Source organism: Lepidothrix coronata, unplaced genomic scaffold (assembly GCF_001604755.1).
Source record: "Lepidothrix coronata isolate B3197 unplaced genomic scaffold, Lepidothrix_coronata-1.0 Scaffold69, whole genome shotgun sequence".
Classification (NCBI taxonomy): Eukaryota; Metazoa; Chordata; class Aves; order Passeriformes; family Pipridae; genus Lepidothrix; species Lepidothrix coronata.
Window position 1 is genome coordinate 2,482,594 of NW_016690249.1, and position 16,779 is coordinate 2,499,372.

General features: G+C 35.0%; 1 protein-coding gene across 6 annotated transcripts in view; it reads left to right on the forward strand.

Annotated features, from left to right (window-relative positions):
• Positions 1-16,779, forward strand: part of PDS5B (PDS5 cohesin associated factor B) — a 100,298-nt gene that overhangs the window by 44,843 nt on the left and 38,676 nt on the right. For all 6 annotated transcript variants that reach the window (XM_017818609.1, XM_017818611.1, XM_017818610.1 and 3 more), the window contains 7 exons: positions 4,823-4,938; positions 6,643-6,737; positions 8,852-8,997; positions 9,859-10,010; positions 11,751-11,864; positions 13,381-13,462; positions 16,683-16,731. In XM_017818609.1, the coding sequence (XP_017674098.1) occupies positions 4,823-4,938; positions 6,643-6,737; positions 8,852-8,997; positions 9,859-10,010; positions 11,751-11,864; positions 13,381-13,462; positions 16,683-16,731 (754 nt within the window). The remainder of the gene's footprint in view (positions 1-4,822; positions 4,939-6,642; positions 6,738-8,851; positions 8,998-9,858; positions 10,011-11,750; positions 11,865-13,380; positions 13,463-16,682; positions 16,732-16,779) is intronic.

Below are 16,779 nucleotides of genomic sequence, written 5' to 3' on the forward strand. Positions count from 1 at the left end.
ACGTCTCAAGGATGAAGGACCACCGCCTCCCTAAGATCTTGCTCTATGGTGAACTTGCCACCGGCTGCCGCATGAGAGGAGCCCTAAAGAAAAGATACAAGGACTCCCTGAAACAACCTCTCAGCCTTGGCCATATTGATCACCATAACTGGTCTACTCTGACCTCCAATTGGGAGGTCTGGAGACACACCATCTATAACGCTGCTGCTTCCTTTGAGAACGCACGCAGGATCACTCTTGAGGAGAAAAGACAGCGCAGAAAGAATCGTGCCCTGCAGAATTTACCACCTAAAGAGTCTTTCTGCTGTGCCTTTTGCAGCCGGACATGCCTGTCTCATATTGGCCTTATTAGCCACCAGCGTGCCTGTAACAAATGTGGGTAGAGACCTTTCCCAAATCTTCGTTTGCGAAGCCTAGCCATGAATCTTGACTTGTTCTTTAGGGATTGTTCCCATGTTTCATCCTAAACTTCGAGTACACAGTCTCACAGTCTAGGTGCTGCATGTTTCTCTGATAGTGATCCTGGGGTTTTTTAAGCTGATTTCTCCTGGTATCAACAAGTTTACCTCTAGTTGCATATTCTGTATGTGAAACAGAATTTCTGTGTAATATTTTATTTCTTTGCTTCTAAACATTTAGCCTGGAGAAAAGGAGACTCAGAGGGGAACCTTATTGCTCTCTACAACTACCTGAAAGGAGGTTATAGCCAGGTGGGGATCAGTCTTTTCTCTTAGGTAACAAGTGACGGGAGCAGAGAAAATGGCCTCAAGTTCACCAAGGGAGGTTGGATAGTAGGAAAAATTTCTTCACTGAAAGGGTGATCGAGCATTGGAACAGGCTCCAAGGAAGTGGTGGGATCACCATCTCTGGAAGTTTTCAGGTGTGTGGATGTAATGGTTCAATGGTGAACATGGTGGTGCTAGATTAATGTTTGGACTCAATGATCTTGAATTTTTTTCCAACCTTAATGGTTCTATAATCCTATGATTTTTGTGGCACATTTTGAAAATGAAGTGATGGTGGTTTTCTCCTAACCACCAGGTGAGCTTCACTGAGCCATCTCCACTGCCTTCCAATTGATTGGGCTGCCTTGTTCTCAGCCTCTGTGACTGATGGGAGTTTGAGGATGTGAACAGACATCTATGTGTTTGTAACTCATTAGCTCACAGAATCCAAATCTCTTGCTCTCCGTCTCCCTGAACTTATTTGAACTCTTTATGGCAGGAAGCCTCCTGTTTTATTTTCATGGGTTTAGGGTCTTATGGAAGTTCTAGACTGTCTCTGAGTGTGGGTAAAATCCAAGGGCTTTCCTGGATAAAATATATTTTTGACCATGTTTAGAGGGGTTAAGAAACTCCTAGTATGAAACTTGTAAAAGAGCTTAAGTGTCTCAGTGACACCATTGAACATATTTACTTTTTTGGATCTAAACGACATGGCCACCTGGTGTTCAAGCACCTTGTCATTTTGCTACAACAGTGAAGGCAAAGGTAAAAGCTTCTCTGCGTGTTGCCCTTCCTTTCCCGCCCAAGTATGCTGAGGCAGTGCAGGAAGTTGAGAGGGGACACATACTCATCTGTAAAAGGTCAGGGGAAGGAGGAGAAAGGGTTTGTTCATACTCATGGTGTTTGTATTCCCAAGCACTATGCAAGCGGAGACCCTGCTTTCCAGGCACTGCCAGGACATCTCCCTGCGAATGGGATGTAGTGAATGAATTTCTCTTTTTGTTGTGTTTGCACACACAGCTTTTTCTTTACCTGTCAAACTGTTGTTATCTTGATCCATGGGCCTTTTAACGTTCCTTCTCTTCCCTTCCTGTCTTTGTACAGGAGAGGAGAGTGAGAGGCTGAATGGGTGTTTGGCTTTTGTCTGGGGTCAACTCACCACACCTTTATAGATTTTTGTAAAGGAAAACTCCTGTGTTCTCAGGTGGCAGAACTCTGTTCCTAAGCTCTGTGAAAGCTGTGTCAAATCGTAGTTCCTTCTTACCAGTGATTATTTATTTTTTTACCTGATTTTGGAAAGGAATCTGGGGAATTAGCAGGAGAATGAGCACTGAGATTCATTTAACCTCTTCTGTGAGGGTCAGTCATTTGTGCCTTATCTTGGCATTTTAAGGTGGTGTATTTAGAGATCTAGCACTGACACAGAAGCATTACTGGTTCAGAAAAGAAGTAAAATGTATTATTTGTAGGTCAGCTTGTAAAGGTAACTGATATTTCTTCATTCAGATTTAATATTTGAATTTTAGAAATGTCTGTTGCAGAAAGTGAATAACACTTGAAAGTTCAGGAGAGTTAAAAGCTCATGGAGTATTTGGGAAATAACTGTAATGGGGCTTAAGTTTTTATCTTACTGCATTACTAGGCAAATATGATGTAATGAATAAAATCAATAAAAGCTTGACTTCTGTTATTGTAGAGCTGCCTTTTTTCCTGGAGATGGTAATTAAAACTTTTTGCGAATTTCAGGTTATGTGTCCGCTTCTATTCCCAAATCCCTCCAAATCTTTAATGCTGCCTATTCTTTTGGACTCAGTAGTGGTAACAATCTGACTGACTTCAGCTGCTGTTAGTGACAGATCCCAATGTCTCGGCAGAAGAACCAGCTGCCTGTGTCTTGGGAACGTGTATGGGAAACTGAAAATGTCAATGTTCAGTGTCAATTTTTATTGACAAATCATGATGGAACGCTATTAAACAGAGTGCTGGATTTAACTAAGAAAGGAGGTGAAGGGTGTGACTCTTCAAGTACACAATGTCTCACAGAATGGAGAAGGATTAAGATTTTTTTCAGAGTTTATGATACCATAATAAACTCCCTTCCCTCATAAAAAGTGTATAGATTAAAGTAGAATAAAGGACTGTAACAGTGATTCGTTCATTCAATAAGAAGTAATGATTGATTTTTATTACCTTTTAGGAGCTTATTTAAGAATGTTTCAAGGAGATGAACATCAGGGCACAGATTTAGAAAGTACCAAATATTCTTGGTCCATAATCACAAAATATTTGTTCCTTCTACAACAGGACTAGAAACACAAGTCGGTTGTCTTATAATTGGATTAGTGGCTGATACAATAAAGGCTTCTGCAGCTAATTCATTAAGGATATTTTAGGTTTTTGTTGTTGTTTTGTGGGCAGTTTTTTGTTTTGTTTGGTTGACTTTTTTCCCCCGTATGTTTCCGTTTGGGGTTTTTGTTTGGTTGACTTTTTTCCTATATTCCTGGCTGTGTAAAAACAGGCTTAAATAATGTGTTCCCAACTTTTCACCCCCCCATCTTCCTTCCACTCTCTGGAGTGTCTTGCTGTGGATCTGTGTTGGTTACCTAGAAAAATTCAGAGATGCTTAATATTTTTAATGTTTTGTTCATTTAAGCAGGAGTGGATGGGATATGAGTCATGGAGTTTGGACTAATACAGACTACCAAAAAAAAGAAAAATTCTTAACCATGAGGCCACAGAATAAGAATTTGTAGTGTAATGGACACTTAATAGCTGAAACTCATCAAGAAAAAACAATATCATTTATGGCAGATTAAGAGGAGGAGGTTGTAGAAGGCTTCCAGTAAGGTCAATCTGAATGTTAATTGGAAAAAATTAGTCAACTACAAAAGAACCATATTAATGGATTTGCTATTAATGCTTCCAATACTTAATACTAAAGTGTATTTAAAAATGTAATGTAGAAATGTATCAGTGTTAGAAGTTACTGCTTCCTGAACTTCTCTTGCTCTATTACTTTAAATGTTTTACGGATGCTTTTACTGTTCTTAGGATTCTGAATTAAAAGGACATGCTGGCAAACTTTTCAGCCCTCTTATGGTGTTGAATCAGGAGAAATAGTTTGTCTTTAAAACTGTGGTGTTGTATCTGACACCACAGTCTGAACTCTGACAGCTGTATTGTGCTCCTGTTTCTTGTTCAAAGATGGTAAAAAAGAACAGTATTTTTAAGTCTTTATTACCAGGGGAAAAAAAGCCGGAAATAATAAGGGATGAATAATATCTAATAAATATCCACTAATTTTAGCTACTCCCTTTTCAAAGAATTGTTGCAGCTAGTTATGGTTCTTCCCTTTAATAAGCAAAGGAAATAAATTGGTGAACAGTAAGTACATGCTAATTGCACAGAGTTAGCTTACATTTCTAGACTATGTATTAAGCTTCAAATACTGTTTGTTGTATTAAACAAATGTAATACAAAGCAATGATAATGAAAATACACTGGAGAAGGCCTTGTTTTATCTCTGTTAGTGCTAATTTTAAATATGAAAGAAAAGTATCTGTTGTACCTCAGCATTTTTAAAAATAGGCTTAAATACAGGACTAGATCCTCTGGATCTCAATCTTGGGTACTTAAACTGTTTTTCTCTAAAAAGTGTTATTTTTAAATAATTTTTTTTTTAGTTAAGGACTGTTCTAGAGAACTGTAAACCTTTTATGTGTAGACAAACGTTGAATAAGTTTTGTATTATGTTGTATCTGAACCTGTGTAAGCTTGTACATCAGATTTCCTAACACAATCTGTAATCTGTAAAGGTTAAACAGATGCATTTATATGTGTATTTTTCGCTGGGCTTTGTTCGCACTGGGTTTTTTTTCTCTACATTGTTTTTCATTTTGACTGCCTTTATTATTTTGTCCTCTCGCAGAAATAGTGAGAGTTTTTTGTTTTGAGATAGGTGTTTGTATACATGAGAAGTCTATTGATCTGTATTTTTGATATTTCTGGAAGTGTATTGGTGTAAAAACTGTACAAAACAGAACTCTATTTTTTGGGTTAGTTTTCTTTTTTAATTTTAAGATCTGTTCATTTTCCAGAGCAATGACAATGAAGAACGTCTGCAGGTTGTAAAACTTCTAGCAAAAATGTTTGGGGCAAAGGATTCGGAGTTGGCATCCCAAAACAAACCACTTTGGCAGTGCTACCTGGGAAGGTATATTCTGGCTTAGTTCCCTGTCTAGGGAGGGAAAAACATTCAATGAAGTTCAGTTTAGGTTGTTTGGTTGGTTGGTTTTTTATTTAAGTGACAGCTAAGTGTGAATTCCTTTTTGCTGCTTTATCTGAAATCTGACAGATAATGCTAAAGCGATTTTACATATATTTTCTACATCTGTGATTCTCCAGAATGAGCAATTACAAATCATCCCCCTTATAAATTCATTTTTTTCAACTATCTTTATTGCCATTGTCAAGAAAAATGAATGCTGTATTTTAATTTCTTCAGAAGTGAAACTATTCAATGATAGATTAATTAAAAAACAACATCAAATGACATTTGCAGTATCAGGTGATATTAGAACTGCTTTTGAGGCTTTTATGTACAGTCTTTGTATGCTAGTTTCAATTTTTTTAATTATTAAGGGAACATTAAAAGAACTGTAATATTTACAATGCTGCAAAGATACTTAGTCTTTTGTTTTTGAAATATTCTGCCAGTTTGATATAGAAAATATAGCTGGAGCTTGTAGTCAGGAGAAACTTAAGTATGGCTACTATGATGAAAATGTTTTTGATTCTAGTAAATGAGGATAAATTCTAAAATTTAATACAAATGCAGTAGTTTATAACGTAGCATTCAATTGTATCAAAACCTGAGTTCTCAAAGAAATGCTACTTTTGAAAGTATAAGAAACTTAATTGAAGGAAAATATTTTGCTTGAAAATATATAACTATTTAAACATGGAATGTCATCAAAAAATACTACATCTCATTCGGCCCAAAGGAAAGTACTTAATTGCATTATAATGTGAATATGTGCAGATTGTTCATAATTACTGTTTTTGACTAGTTATGAATCATATAGATGCATTTACTTCTTTCAAGGATTTTCACAAAGTTTTAATAGCTGTGTTATTGAAGGAAGCATTCTAAAACCTCTTTATTTTGAAAACATACCTGGCTTTTACTACAGCAGTTATTCCTTAAAATTTATTTATTTGATAAATAAGCATTTAAACAGCAACGATGTCCTAAAATTTTGTTTTTAATTTGTTTAAAACGAAGCATTTTGAGGAGAGCTTGAAAATGCATTTACTTTTTCAAAGCTCTTGTCTGTAACTAATTGCATCAATAGTTTTATTGCAAAATTACTTATATAAAAAGTAAAAATGAGAAAATACTAGTTTTCAAACATCAAACTTGATTCAGTGTTTCAAAAGGAAATCTTGTTAAATGACCCATCTCAGAAGAAATTTGTAGTACACTAGATGTTTATTTGTTTGCTGTCTGTCATACAGTTTAAGAAGGGGACGAATATCACACTTATAAAACTTTTAGTTGCTTATACATAGTTTATGGTTAATTATATGGAGCATTACAGAAAATAGTTAAAATGTATCGAACATCTTTCTAATGAATAGTTTTAATCTGACTAGGAGTTTTTCATTTGTACCAGGAGGGGATATTTCTTTTCACATCCAGAACATGAAATAATAAATGAGTACAAGAATTTTTTTTCTTAAGCTGTAGAGAGTCTACTTAATACTGTGAAATCAGAGATGTTTTATTCGTGTAACTGTGCATAGGAAGCATAAAAAATATTTTCAGTAATATTTGAGAATGTGTATAAATGAACAGATGGCTTTGGTCAAAAGTAATATTTTTGTTCTTGTAATGCATTGTCTTGTTTCAAACCAGGTTTAATGATATCCATGTACCTATTCGTCTTGAATGTGTGAAATTTGCAAGTCACTGCCTTATGAACCATCCTGACCTGGCAAAAGACTTAACAGGTATCAGTTTATTATAACATTAGAATACTATTTTAAGGCTCCTGAAAAAGTCAAGAAGGTCGGTTGTAATCCTATGTAACAGTCAGATGTGGAGGACCTAATTGATGTTGGAGTCATCGGTCACAGAGTCCCCACCTTCAGTGATGCTTCTCAGGCTGGGGATTATCCATAAAGAATGCCTTAACCAGAGAGATCACTCTCCCTCTCCTATAGTCGCAGTCCCAACTGCTGCTGATGTTAAGCACTATGGGATCATTTATTAATTAGGGTGCAGAGTGGAGACTTCAGCTCACAAAGCTGAAATGTGTAAGTCTTATACAGCCACTGTCTAAAACGTGAAAGCAGTTGTGATAGCTGTGACCACAGCTTCAGTTTCACCTCCATCAGATCAAACACAACCTGTAATTCAAGACCTCTGTAGGAAGAAGGCAACTGGCATCAATTGAAGCATTTAGTATTTGTTGCTCCCAATGTCTTAATGGAAAAAAGTGTTAATTAATGAGAACTGGTTGGTTTGGTTTGGAGACTGTATCTCCCCTGATCAATAAGCTCTTTCTTGTAATTTTTTGGAGGCAATGTCTCTGTCCGTTTGGTCTAAGGAGTGAATTTAAAGGACTATGAGGTGCATGGGATTGCTTTCCTGCTTGCTGAGCCTTTGTCAAGTTGGGCACAAGTAGAAGCAGGCTAGAGTCATCCTATAGTTATGGTATTGTTAAGCCAGCAAACCAAAAAAAAATGTTCTGGACCTTTCCTTAATGAAATGGTAAAGATATTTCCTTTCTGATTATCAGAATTATGTTTTCAATTTTTTTTTTTTTTTTTTTTTTTAGTATTGCAAAAAGACTTTGTGCCCCCTCTAATGGTATCCTCTGGGAAATGTAATTTTGCTTGCCCCTCCTCTCTGTCTCCCCACAGCACTTTTAGAAGTCAAATTGTTGAAAAATTTCTCTGACTCACTGGTGTTTGAGACCAGAATTGTTTTGTGTAATGATGGTATTTTTCATTTGTTTTAGTTTGTGTTCCTGTAGAACAAAACTTAAAAAAAAAAAAGGTCTCATTTGGATTTAAAATTTCATAACCTCTGTAAGTGCGAAGCCTTATTTCTTGATGTGCTCTTTTGACACTTGGGCTGGTTACCAGGAATGTTAATGGCCAGTATTTCAGATGAGACTTGAAAATTTTCACTGGTCATTAAACAGATTACTTCATTCAGAGTAAACTTTGAATTGGCAAAGTTTCTTAATGTTCTCAGTGTTTCACTGATGTATGCAGCATACTGTGATCTTAATAACTTCTGTATGCATGTTTCTACCTGTGTCTGCCTCTAAATTAACTGAAAATACATACTTCTAAAAAGGTACATGAACTTTGCCATCTTATTTGGCAGCTTTCTAAAATGGCAATAGGTAGCTAACTTGTTTGACATCTAAAAACAGAAGTCTTAAAATGTTGATAGTATAAGATTACTGGTGTTAGCAAACAAGTAGCAGTGGGACAAAGTAACCTAGAAAAAGTGTTTTAAGATTAATAAACTAGGATGTGTCTAAATAAGCATTGTAGTTTGAAGTATGTCACATGATTTGTCCCTGCTTACAATGCTTACATGGCTCACACTGTGGAGTATTCCTGGAGCATGTGAACTAGATTCCTTGTGGATAATACAGAAGTGATTAGGACTGCAACTAATGTGCTCCAGCAGCCAAAGGTGATGAAGCCTACAGGAAAAGAGTAGCCTTTAGCCTAATGTAAGACTTAAAAATGTATAGTGTGGTTATCAAGTTCTCAAGCACTGTTTGTTCTACTCTACAGATCCAATCCTGCTTGGCTCTGCTGTGTACTGTATAGTTGCTACTGTATACATGATGTAACTACTATAGAAATAATAAAAATAAAAACGTAACCCCATAATTATTACTTCATTAATGCCAAATAAATATTTGATATTCTAAGCAAATACAAAGTTTTACTGACATTCCAGTAAATCTTGGAGAAAACTATTGATTTCTCACTGCTGGTGCTCCAAATGGAAGTAAATAATTTTTTCTCCTTCTGTCAGTACTGTATAGAGTGAGGAAAGTAGTTGCACTGAAATACTTACTCAATTTTTTTTACAGAATATCTGAAAGTAAGGTCACATGATCCTGAAGAGGCCATACGGCATGATGTTATTGTATCCATAGTTACTGCTGCTAAAAAAGATCTTTTGCTTGTCAATGATCACCTGCTAAATTTTGTCAGAGAACGAACGTTGGACAAGCGGGTAAGACATAATTAGTATCAATGATGGCTGTGTGTTATGTTTCTCAACTGTTCAGCTTTTTAAAAAGCAGTGCTTTTAAAAATTGATGTACTAATTTTAAAATTACAAATGAAAACCAATATAATGTGTAAAATTTTGAAGCAATCTATTTAGTGAGGCATCTTTTTCCCCTGACTGGAGTACTACCTTTTTTATTGTACTGTGTTTTTAGTTATGATGGTAGATTTAAATAAATAGGCTGCAACACAACAATGTTGTTCCAGTTGTCTAGTTCTCCTTGTAAAACGTTCTAACATTTTTCTTAAGAAATTTTGCAAACGGGTTTCAAAATTTATTGTAGATTACTGATGAAAAATGTTCCACCATCAGAGGTAGCTAGTTAACCTACTTTTAATTAGATCATTGGAAGACTGCAAATCAGTGTAATAGCTTTCAAATTTGAATATTATTTAAGTTTAGTTTAACTATGTTGCATTATGTAAAATTTCTGAGGTTTGCTACTTATGTTAAAGTGCAGTAAAAAAGTTTGATGTCAAACTTTTAAAATTAAATATTAATTTTAAAATTAATATTTGATGACATGCGTTTCCTTGTTGCAACCATAACACAAGGGTGTTGGCTTAAATTTGTAGTAATTCTAAATTCAAGAGGCTTACTTGGATGGTGTTACTGATGTTGAAAAGTTTAGCATAATAGATATGATGCAATAATAATGAGGAACTGTTGCACTTAGAACCCAATTTAACTTCTTTGAGAATAAAATTATGTTATTTTGGTGTAGAATATGAAATACCTAAGAGGAAATTCTGCAGTCTTTTCAGTTTTGAACTACTAAACTGGGTATTATTTTTTTTTCTCAAGTGGAGAGTGAGGAAGGAAGCTATGATGGGACTTGCACAGATATACAAGAAATATTCATTACAGTCAGAAGCAGGAAAAGAAGCTGCAAAACAGATATCATGGATCAAAGATAAACTTCTGCATATATATTATCAGAACAGTATTGATGACCGGTAAGTCAGTTGTGAGAGCTAGGTGATTAAGGGAATAAGAGTGGTAACTTGTTATGAAGATTTGTTTTTCATTCATGCTTAAGTGCTGATGAGAAGGAGGAAATGATAATCTAGTATGTTTTGATTCAGGGCATAATCTTATATAACTGAAGCCAAATGTTGTCCTGTGTTGCTTTCTTCTACTTTATTATATATTGTTTTATTTCTTACTTTAGGGCCAAAAGTGATTCTAAAGGGTCAGATAGGTTGAAATATTTTTAAAGTTCTAGCTGTACTTCACCACTGCTTCAGTAAAGGAGATTGTTGTTTATATTTCAGTAGCTTGTTAATTTTTAGGTTTAAAATTCAGTAAGTAAAATTGCTTTAATAATATTGCTTTAGATTTGCATGTTGTTCCTGCCTTTTTTAAAGATAAGTCTAGTACATGTCGTGGCAATGGTTAAAGCATCTCACTCTGGAGAGGGTTAGTTTTTCTGTACTATAGTACCTGTGAATTAGAGCCTTTTCCTGGATTTGTGGTGAAAGGAGTGCCTCTGACATACCAGCTATAGTTTTGTATATAGATGTTGTTATTGAAAAATAGGTAGTTGCACATGGGAAACTATTTTGGGAACTAGTGTGCTTTGTCTAATCAAGGCTGTCTTGTTGACTTTGGAAATGAGCCTTTGGCCTTCACAGCATGTTGATATAAAAATGGGACTGAAAACCCATACACATCTTTTCAAAAATCCAAAACCTCAAAAGGTCATCCTCAAAATCAGCAATTTCATAGTACCATGGAAATGGACAGAACTGTCTGGAGCTTCAGATCCAGTTTTACCCACTCACATTTTCCTTTATTTTCAGGATCTTTTTAAACTAGCTGGGTTTTGGGTTTTGATCACCTGCTCCAATTGTGCATAAGGAATTTTCTTCTCTTTTCTAGCCTAAACATAAATGATTTTTTTTTTTTAGCCTTTTTGCTCTACTCTGTTAAAACTGACCTCCATATTGGACCTCAGTCTTGAACCTTCCTGGTATTTAGGAGAGCAACGTGGGCTTAGTTTTCCTTTTGTTTTTTCTTCATAGTCTTTTCTGGATAACTATCAGTCCCAAACCTTTCTCTCCTGTTTCCAAATAAGGAGCTTCAATTTATGCAGAAGCTTTTAATAATTTCCTTATGGATGTACCTGCATTTTTATTGAGGAAGCAAAAGAAAGGGCATAAACTGAGCCCTTGGGGAAGGGGCCAGGGAAGGGTGGAAGGAAGTCAGCTTCTTCTGACTAGTATTTGAATGCTCCTTCTGGGCTTCATGATAACATGTCATATAATCAACATGATATTTATTTTTCGTATTTTTTTTATTTTAGGCCTGTTTATTTGGGTCAGTTTATGACTTTACCCCAATACTGAACCATAGAGAAATTAAATGGTGACATCTTATTGGATCGATAATTAAGAGACATCTTTCTCCAAAATTGTTTGGTTCCTGTCTAAATTAATACATCTGATTTTGATAACATCATCTCTTAAATCTCTTCCTGCTAACATTAATATTGCATCTTCTGCAGTGATAAGTTTCTGTTTAATTTATGCTGAGTTATATTGGAAGTTAAAAAACTTGACCTTTAGGTTTTTGAATAACCCCATCTTTATATGTAACAACTGATCTCTAGGTCTCAGAATTTTTGATTTAATGTTTCAGCAATTCAAGACTGTGTTCTTCCTTCACAGCTAAAGTTTCCCAATCCTTTCTTTCAGGTTACTTGTTGAACGCATTTTTGCTCAGTACATGGTCCCTCACAACTTGGAAACAAATGAACGAATGAAATGTTTGTATTACCTTTATGCAACACTGGATTCAAATGCTGTGAAGTATGTGCTGTTTTTTACCTCTTCAAAAATAATTTTTAATACAAATAATATTCTAAATTAGTTCAGAGCTGTTATGAGTAGCCTAGGCCAGTGGACAGAAGTAGTTAATGAACATAGAAACGGTACCTATTTTTCAAGCGAGATTTAAAAAAAATACCCCAGACTTAATAGGGTGTTTTCTAACAAGGTGTGGTACATTTCAAGCATAAACAGCTAAAGAAAGTAGTGTCAAAGATCTGGAAAGAAGCTTGAGTGCATGGCAGTCCTTTTATGTCGGAAAAAAAATAACATAGATATGGTAGATCAGCCCTAGATCTTATCTGACAATTTCTCAATTAATATACTATTTGTTGCAGCAGCTAGGAAGACTGAGAAGGAATTACTTCTTTGTCTTCACTTCTTCAGGATGCATTTTACTTATGTTATGTGCTTTCTCCAGATTAAAATGGGTACATTCACATGTATTTGACTGATAACTGTTAATGCTGCTGTAGTGTTCACAATTGGGTTGATTTTAGATAGTTTTACTTTGTTTTTCATTTAGTAGTACTGAGTCACTTGAAAATCGAATACAGGGTTTTTTTCTCCTGAGACTAGAAAAGACTTTGTATATGCAAGAATGGCTTAAGAAACTCCAAAGCCTTCAAATACTAGAAAAACTGTTGAAATGTTTGATGTTTGAATCCCCTGCACTTCTTGTGTCGCCTGTCTAAAGATACAACAGCTTTTAACAAACTAAAATTAAGAATAGTATATTAAAAATAAAAAGTTAAAGTTCTAGTAATTTTTAGTGTAGGCTAAGTGTAAATGCAGAATGGATTCTTTTCAATACTTGTTATTTCAGGCAGCAAGTAACTTCTGAATTCTACAGTTTTCATATGCAGCAGTACTCATTTTAATGATATAGTTTGTTCAGTTAGTTAAATAGAACTTTTTACCTGTGGATTCTGTAAGATTTTTAAATGCAGCTGTGGCCTTTTGGTTTTTTTATTTATATGGCTTATTATTCCTGGAAAGCATGCTAATTTTGTATTTTGTTGAATATCTCTAGTTCATCTCTTACAAGCTTAATCATGTCCACTTTCCACAGTTTATTCATCTAGTAGCTGCTGCCTGTCTGCAAGAAAAGCATTGTTTTAATGATAAACGTCCTAAATATCTGCTTTAACCTGCTTCTTGGAATGTTCTTAGAAGGGTGATTTCAGGCTTGGACAAATGAGTTCTTAATGGGCTGGGCATCAGTTACTTCCTACTTCTTTTAAAGGCAGTGTATTTGAGCATCTGAAATAGAACTTGTTTCAGAATGTCACTTTATTCCAGTTTAATACGACCAACTAAATTTTCTGTATTGTCCTACTAGGAAATGTAGACTTTGTTCATACAACAGCGAAAGTTCAGGTGATAAGTAAAGTTCCAAAGCTGAAGTTGAAAAGAATGTAAAGACTTGTTTTGGACTGTTGTGTTATTCATTGAATAGACAATTTTGACAACTCTTAATTTTTTCACTTTTTTTTAGAGCACTGAATGAAATGTGGAAATGTCAAAATCTGCTACGACATCAAGTAAAGGATTTAGTTGACCTAATAAAACAACCTAAAGTGAGTTCAAATTATCTTTATCCCCTGGTGAACATACAGTTTTAGTTAATATACTGGTTTTTAATTCCATTTGTTTTATTATCTGAAACTTATTTTTAATAACAGATAGAAAACATTGTGAAAGTTAAGTGATACTCCACTAGACTATGCTTGCTGTAGGAAATGTGTATACGTTTTGTTAGTAAAATTGAAGAGGAAAATGTATGTTAGAGAAATTTCTAAATTATTTTGCCAGTCATTTTAATACTAAAATATTTTCTCCCATGTTTAGTTACATCTTGCCAAGACTGTTCTGACTCTTAAAAGAGGGTAAAACCAGCATATTATTTTTGACTGCCAAATCAAGTAATTAAGAAAAAGTACCTATATCCTCTTCACTTCTTATGTATGATTAGTAACTTTGAAGAAATTGGAGTATTTTTGTCCCAACAGGTTGCTTTTTTATCTTCCCTCTTGGAAACTTTTTAAATATTGTATTGGAGATACCAGACTACAATTTATTTTTTTGTTTACAAATTTGCTTAGAAGGGAAAAATGAAAAATTATTTTGCATTTAGAGTATTTTCATAAAGTAAATTTAGATTTGCTTTAGTTACGTTATGTTCATACTCATGTTTGGGGTAGAGGAATTATAAGATGAAATTCTTGATACGGTTTGGAATATAAGTAAAACTTAATGCCAAAAGTTTAATCTGGTACTTTTTAAGAGAAATAATATAAAGTGTTGACATGCTCACATTTCTATGTGTCTCTGTGTGTGATTTTTATTTTCTATATACATATATAGTCATACCGTGGTGAATTTAATGAATTATCCATTTGCGAGATTTACCCGAATCAAGAAGAGTGGGTAACTGTGTGTGGTTGGATCATCTAATGTATCTGCTTAGAAATGCTAATGTATTGCCAACAGAGAGACTGCAGTGAAATTCATAATTTTGACTTAGTGTATTTAAAACATCCTGTAATGTATTAAATTCTAAGTGCAGTAAATGCTAATACAACAATAATTGATTGTATTTTGGTGATTGTATTGAAATGCTTTTCATGTACTATTTTTATATTCTTTAGTGTAGTTTAAATACCTTTATGCATTTAATACCTGAGTTAGTTTCTTAATATTTTCTGCATTTCAGTTGAAAGTGAAATTTCAACTTTTCCTTTTGTTTTCAGGGAGTTCTGGTGAAAGTTCTTTCTCAATTGCAAAATACCAAATATGATATGGAATTAAACGTGTAGGTTTTGATAAATGGCAGCATAAGCATTGCGTTCAAGACCGTGTATGCTGTTAACATGTTTGCATTTGTCCATCTGGATTTTATCCTGCTTTTTGCTCTTAAATGCTAATTCTCTACACTTGAGTAACAAGACTGCATGGGAGAATTTAGGGGGCTTGTGATAGTCTGAGGTGCCACTGCAGGCAACAAAACAGTTTTGAGTCAGGGAATTTGTCAATTAACATAAACTTTTAGTTATTTATTTTGGTAATGAGAAATAAAAGCAGACAAACACTTAGAGAAACAGCTTTTGACTCCCCTTCAGGCACCTCTCTTCCCACTTTGCGATCTCCAGGCCCCTCGCCACTCACTATACTCCGTCCCTTTGAGGTGGTGGCAGCACAGGGGATGTGGGTCAGGGCACTGTGGTCCACTTCCTTTTAATGCTACTTGTTTGTTACCCACTGCTTCAGCATGGATTTCTCCACTGTCGCTTTAGAGCCATACTTTCTGCAGTGTCTCCTCTGTTTTTTTCAGTGGCACTGTAGGTTCCTCTGTTTGAAATTTTGGTGTATATTGAGTTGGTTTGTTGGTTATACTGCTGGCTGGAAGTGACTTTGACTGGTACAGGGCAGTCCTGACTTCCTCATACATGGGCACGGCAGCAGCTATCCGTTAGCCCAGAACGTGCTCATTATTTCCAAAACAGTTGCCTAGCTATTTTAACCATAACTCTTTATTTTTGTGGTGCTCCTTGTGTGGCTTTTCTGGGGGTCCCCCCAGTTGAAAGTTAATATGATTAAATCATTGTGTTTAAGATAAGACTGCATTTTCATAACCATAAACTGGAGGGGCATACAGTCCACATAATAATCTTGAGACAAATATCCATTAGCCATTCAGAGCTATGAAAACTGTTTTCTTTCAGGAAACAAAACGGAAATTAACTAGTAACCTTTTAGAATATGGCTTGGTGTTACCATACGAGCTTTTTTGCTTCAGTCTAATTTCTCCATCATTACAGCTGAGTTGTTGATTTGTTCTTCTATGGATATTGTCCCTGTGGCAGTTGTAGGCCTTGTGAGAGCTCTCAGAGATAAAGAAGAATAGAAGTAGCATACAGAAGTTGTCACAATGAAACTTTGATTAGGTAGTAAGGAAAAAAAGAGTTTCAGTAAAGGTGGTCAAATATGGGAACAGGTAGCCCAGAGACATTGTGAAATCTTCGTCCTTGTAAATACTTAAAATGCAACTGGATAAGGCCTGAAGCAAAACCTGATCTGAGTTGGCCCTACCTTGAGTAGGCAGTTCAACTAGGTGACCTACTGTTGTCACTGCCAACCTACATTGTTCTGTAATTATAAATCTTTGAACTTCCTAGTCTGCTGGTTTTCTCATCTTTGAAAACCTTTTTGCTATTTAGTGAAACTCTACAGGTGTTCTCCATTTTTCCTCTTCAGAGTCTCCCAGGTCTAAGCACTATTGAGGAGACTGAAAACACGTTAAGAAACTTTTTATTACTGTTGATCATAATTTTCCTAACCAGAGACAGAATAGACATGAAACTTACCTTTGAGACAATTTACTTTTCTGAAGAACAAAAGCATAAATTGCAGCTCTTGTATACCATTGCTGAAGGAGAAAAGTTAAATAAAATGACAGCATTCTTTTGACATTATACACTCAGGCTTTAGATGGAAAACAGTTACAGAAATAACCCATTTGAGCTGTTCATAAGTTATATAGTAGATTGAAAGGTAAAAATATTTTACGTAAGTATATGTGAGACAGTGATACTGTAGGTATGATCTACCTTTTACTTCCTGTAACTGTCTAGCATTAAATTTGCAGGGGTGGTTTTGATTTCTAACACACTGATGTGTTAGCAAAAATGGGTGCTGACTTATTGATAATGTAATATGGAATCTTTCTTACTCAATCTTCAAGTGAAAATAAATAATGTAAAATGTTTACTTAATCCATTTTTCTTTTGTGACTTGCAGACAGATGCCAGCAGTAAAGCTATATTCTCAAAAGTGATGGTTATAACAAGTAAGTCAGTAAAAGTACTTACACTATCTAAAAATTACCGTTGAATTA